Below are 6,000 nucleotides of genomic sequence, written 5' to 3' on the forward strand. Positions count from 1 at the left end.
TCCCTAAAGGTTAACTTGCAGATTGAGTCGGTAATAAGGAAGGTAAATGCAATGTTAACATTTAGTTTGAGAGGACTAGAATATTTAAAAGCAAGGATGTAATGCTAAAACATTATAAGGAATTAGTCAAACTGCACTTGGAGTATCATGAGCCCCATATCCAAAAAAGGAGGGTCCAGAGGAGGTTCCTGCAAATGAAAGAGTTAACATATAAGGAGTGTTTGATGGCTTTGGAGTTTTGAACAATGAGGGGAAATCTCATTGAAACCTACCAAGTACTGAAAGGACTAGATCAAGTGAGTGGTCGTGGAGAGGATATTGCAGTAGTGGAAGAGTCTAGGACTAGAGGTCACAGCCTCAGAATAGGAGGAGGTCTGGTCTCTTTAGAACAGAGAAGAGGAGGAATTTCTTTAGCCAGCGGTGGTGAATCTGTGGAATTCTTTGCCACAGGCATCTGTGGCGGCCAATTCATTGAGCATATTTGAAGTGGAGGTGGCTAGGTCATTGATTAGTAAGAGTGCCGAATTCTGTAGGGAAAAGGCAGGAAAATGGGATTGAGAGGGATATTAAATAGTGGTGCATTCTCAATGATCCGAATGGCTAATTCTGCTTCTACGTCTTACGGTCTTCCTAGCTGCGCTACTCTGCTGTCCTTTGGCATTCATCTGGTTAGTTAGATTTTGGTTAGACCATTCATTGGGCTAAAGAAATATATAAAGTTATGGGATGAATTGGAAAGCGGAGTTAATCCATAATCATATCGAGTGTTAATCTTAACGAAGACCTTTTCACATCCTGTGATTCCCTGCATTTATTGCTGTCTTTTGGGTGGATTTTTCTTTCTTCCGGACACTTGCATGTCAGCAATTTTCTGCAAAACTCCTTGTAATAAATCCATTGGAACCAAATTAACTGTCTAAAAATCATTACATATAATATGCAGATTACAGACTATGCACAGGGTACGCAGATAGTATATCAGATCCTCTACTTTGATATACAGAAAGAAAAAGGGAAGAGACAGGCATTTGATGAGCCAGCTATTTGCAATAATTTGGTATACAGTTCTGCATTTCTGTGATCCTCTCCATTCATCATTTCTTTAACTTGCTTCAACTTTACCATGCAGAATTATTTTTTGTTGTACCCTGCCAGCCAAATAAGGCATTCTTGTCTTAATGTTCATTCAGTTGCCGCTGAATTTACTAAATATCCCTGTTTCTAATGAGAACGTTAGTTGTAGTATCAGTGTTCTTTATATTAGTGGTCAAATTCTTTATTTTATTGTTTGAGAAAAAAAATTGTGCATTAATTAATTGAAGATAAATTATAATCGTTGATGATGCATATTAGTACTTTATGCACATTTAATTCTTTTGAAATCCATGCATGATTTTTAATCAAAAATAATTTGTCATTGTGAGATCTAACATTTTCAAGTGAATAATCTATCATAAAGTACATTTGTTAATAATGTATTAAATAACTGTTTGGGAATTTTAATTTGTATTGTTTTCCACAATGTTAAAAGATTTATTTTGTTTTGAGTTAGCTATGTGAAATGATTGATTGCTGAAAATAGTTTATTCATGAATTGTTACCAGGAGCCATCAAGTGGAAAATTGAGCTGGAATGGGACACGGAGGATTCAGAATATCTGCAGAAAGTGAAAACACATGTGGCAAAAGCATTGAATGAAGTCACTCCAGACATCATTGTGTACAATGCAGGCACTGACATCTTAGATGGTGATCAGCTGGGAGGACTGGCTGTCTCACCTCAGGTTTGTGAGATCAATTCAGGGGAGCCCAGCTGTTTGTACTTTGCATGCAGATGAATGAAACTACTTTGAAAATAAGTTATCCCTTAAAAATGCCATATGTTGAAATACACCCCTGCCCAGTTAAACACAGACACATGTAGTTGGGTGGACTAGCAAGTTTGCAGATGAAAACAAGATTGGTGGAGATGTAGACAATGTAAAGGACCACCAGTGAATATAGTAAGATATATATCACTTAGATATGGGCAGAGAAGTGGCAGGTAGAGTTTAATCCTTGCAAGTTTGAGATGTTATAATTTGGAGTCAAATGAAAGGAGAAAGCATACAGTTAATGGTAGCCACTTAAAAGCATTGAGGTACAGAGGGATCTTGGGGTAGTGGTCCATAGTTCACTGAAAGTTGTGACACATTTGGATAAACTGGTAAAGAAAGAGTATGGAATTTTTCCCTTTATTGGCAGAGATATTGAGTTAAAGTGTAAGGAGGTCATACTGCAGCTTGCAGCTATGTAAAGCTTTAGCCAGACAATGCTTGGGAGTATTGTTTGAAGTTCTGGTCATCTCATTATTGGAAGGATGTGGAAATGGTGCAGAAGAGGTTTACCAGGAAGCTGCCCAGATTAGAGGATAGAAACTATGGAAGCGGCTGAGATTAGAGGGTGCAAACTGTGAGGAAGTTGCACCACTTTCAGGAAACCTTGCACCACTTACACCCCTCTTTACATCGGCAACACAGCCGTGGAAATGGCAAGCAGTTTCAACCCCCTGGGAGTGCACATCTCGCACAAATCCTCATGGTCTCAGACCACATCCTGTCAGGAAATCTCACCGATGCCTCTACTTTCTGAGGAGGCTGAAGAGAGCTGGCCCATGCACGTCAACACTCAAGTCCTTGCGCAGATGCACAGTAGACAATAGACAATAGGTGCAGAAGTAGACCATTCGGCCCCTCGAGCCATTCTGAGATCATGGCTGATCATTCACTATCAATACCCAGTCCCTGCCTTGTCCCCATATCCCTTGATTCCCCTATCCATCAGATAGAGCATCCTAACGTGCTGCATCACTGCATGATCAGGAAGCTGCACTACGGCGGCCAGGAAAGTTCTATACCGGGTCGTCAAAACTGTCCAATGAATCCCCAGCACCAGCCTACCTGCTGTCAAGGGCACATATGCAGAAAGGTCCTGGAAAAGGGCCAGTAATATCATGAAGGATCCTACCTACCCTGCTGTGGACTGTCTGCCCCTCTCCCTTCAGGGTGGAGGCTACATAGCAGCAATGCCAGACTCAAAAACAGTTACTTTCCCCAAGCTGATCAACACCTGCACCCACTACTTTATCATTTCCTGTCAGTTACCTGATATACAGACACTCATGTGCTTAACATCATTTTATGGGCATACAATCAACCTATGTGTAGAAGCTATCTTACGTGTTTATATTTATCATGTTTTTTATTATTATTATTGATTTTTCTGCAGTGTCAGATAAGGAATAAGAATTATTTTGTACTGGAAATGAGATAGAGTTTATTTTTTAATTGTGAGAGGCACAGACTGGGTCGGTAGGCAGATACCTTCCCCAGGAGAGAAAAGTGAAACACCAGAGTTCATGCTTTTAAAGTTAGAGGGAGTAAGTATAAAGGTGACATATGAGGCAAGTTTTTTTATGCAGAGAGTGCTAGGTGCCAGAAATGGGTACTGGGGGGTAATGATGGAATTAGACATATGAATATGAAGAGAACGGAGGGATGTAGATGATACCCAGGAACAGGACACTGTTCAGCGCAAGATCAGCGCAACATTATGGGCTAAATGGCCTGCCCAGTGCTATACTGTTCTTCATTCTAAATTAAAATTCACCAGCATTGTTTCTTGTAGAAACCTAATGGAATACTTTGTTATACTTAGCTATTTTTCTCAATTCAGTATTATCTGTTCCATGTGTTTCATTAGCTTAAGCAAGTGATATATGTAATTTCTGCTTTTGTATTATGCATTACATCATGATGATTTGACATTTCTTCCTATCCAGAGTTAAAATGAATTTTGTGAATCCATTCCTCATTTTTAGTTAGTTTTGTTCTTAGAATTTGCCACAATTGCTACTGACCGCTATGTACATGATCCGTAGGAAAGTTACAGCATTTTAAAATAAATGCTTCATATGCCACTTATTCAGATGCATATGTTCTTAAAATCTCTTTAACTATTAAATAATTATGCTTGTCTATGATTTGTGGATAAATGAGTATACCGATTTCTGTTCAAATTAACAAAAAATAATTACTGCTTCACTACTACAAAATCAATTTATATTTGCTAAAGAGCTTATTATCCTATAATTTAATCTTGGCCATTTCAATATGATTTTGACTTTACAAAAAAATCTGATTCATTATTGGAAATAATAGTATAATACTCATAAAAGATATAATAGCAATTGCATTTTGCCTTGCCTTTGGGGAAAAATAATTAATAATGATACAAACTAAAAAAATTTTGTGTTGTAGTAATTTAAATATTAATTCTTTTTTTCTCTAGGGAATTATTAAAAGGGATGAAGCAATTTTTGAGGCAGCCCGCAAATATAAGATACCCATCCTGATGGTGACATCTGGAGGCTACCAAAGGTCCACAGCCCGGATCATAGCTGATTCTATTCTTAATTTGCATCGTTTGCAACTCATAGACCAAAGGCTGATTTAGGAGGATTGGATGACTATTGACTTAGCATGTCTAATGTGGAACCTTTTTATCAGCTACAACACCACCACTGTCAATGCAAAAAAAAAGTTAGTTTTGTGGGGAAAAAAAACATAATTTAAATACTAAAGTTGCAATGTTCTATAATCTGTCTTAAAGAGAGTTATAAATATTATTAAAGTAAAAATGCAAGTAGGTTTATAATTATTAAAATCTTAAAGGAACATTCCTCTCTGGTGCAATAAGGACATGATTTTTTTTGGTAAAAAAAAATAGATACTAAAATATACTTGGCTCTGTGAAGGATCTATATAAATGTAACTTTTATCATAATAAAATAAATTGAGAGTTTTTGTCTCACCCTGATACAAACTATGTTTTTATTATGCTTGAAACACTGTTTTGTGTCAGTGTGATATTTATATCTAGATATTAACCTTCCTTCTTGATATTCAGACTGGAGGAAATAGTGATATAAGGTGAGCACCAGTTTCAAATTAATAGTTTTGTTACAGTTGTAATAGAATGTATCAGAAGAAATGTTTAACTGCAGAAATATATTGGAAATTTTTATCAAAATGCTACTGAAGACTGAAAGTCTATTTTATTGCCCAGCAATCTATTTGTAAAGGAATGTGCCTTTAAATGTAAGATACTTAGCTTCTTGTTCTCAGACTTTAAAAAAAATTATTGTGTTCTGACATAGGGTAATATTTTAATATGCCCTACAAAAATTGCGCTATATATTAATACTAAGTAATTAAGTTCAGTAATCACATTTTAAACACTATTGGAGCATGATTCCTTCATTCGCATCTGGCACTGAATACATATTTGATTCTTCATTTCTGTTGGATGCATTTTATCAGTAATCTCAAATTTGAGGATTAAATTCAGTTTGGGTCCATCAAAATCTAATTTTGTTCAATTGAAAAGCAGCTGTCAGCAAAATAATAGAAAGAAAATTCAAGCAAATGTTTAATATGTAGTGAACTTGCCATTGTTGGTTTGCTGTTCAGCATGGAAAAGGGAAATATCTGCCCTTTAAAGTTTTATAAATTTGTCTCGGTAGACTGCACCTTGAAATCTATGTCCTTTCCAGTCACCAAAGGGGAAAACAATCTGGAGATGATGTTGAAAACTCTGCATGATTTTATCGAATTAATATTTGGGAAGGTTCCCATAAACAGGCACAGGATCAATTATATGGAATGAATATGTGTCAGTTGTGAATCCTCAGTGCATTACTCTATGAAGCTCATAATTGATTTTCTTGCTCTTAAGACAAGAAAGTGTTAATATGATTCTCTAAGCTGTTAAGATCGAAGAAAGGTATGCAGAACTGCCAGGGTCTTCTTTATAGAGCATCTTTCAAGATTACAGTAGATCCCGGAAAATTGGGACCGATATGGGGCTATTATGCAGAAGCTCACAAGTATCCTGATCATTTCATAGAATTGACTTCTGGTTTGGAGAATGATGTGATTGAAATCTTTCAGAGTTGGTTGAA

The 6,000-nt window shown here is 36.6% G+C and overlaps 1 protein-coding gene across 2 annotated transcripts in view; it reads left to right on the forward strand.

Moving 5' to 3' along the window:
* The window catches only part of hdac11 (histone deacetylase 11), a 106,368-nt gene extending 101,518 nt beyond the window's left edge, over positions 1 to 4,850 (forward strand). For both annotated transcript variants that reach the window (XM_059944106.1, XM_059944107.1), the window contains 2 exons: positions 1,605 to 1,783; positions 4,329 to 4,850. In XM_059944106.1, the coding sequence (XP_059800089.1) occupies positions 1,605 to 1,783; positions 4,329 to 4,493 (344 nt within the window). In that variant the 3' untranslated portion in view covers positions 4,494 to 4,850. The remainder of the gene's footprint in view (positions 1 to 1,604; positions 1,784 to 4,328) is intronic.
* The last annotated feature ends 1,150 nt before the right edge of the window (positions 4,851 to 6,000 follow it).

The sequence above is a fragment of the Hypanus sabinus genome, chromosome 19, assembly GCF_030144855.1.
Source record: "Hypanus sabinus isolate sHypSab1 chromosome 19, sHypSab1.hap1, whole genome shotgun sequence".
In the NCBI taxonomy this organism is placed as follows: domain Eukaryota; kingdom Metazoa; phylum Chordata; class Chondrichthyes; order Myliobatiformes; family Dasyatidae; genus Hypanus; species Hypanus sabinus.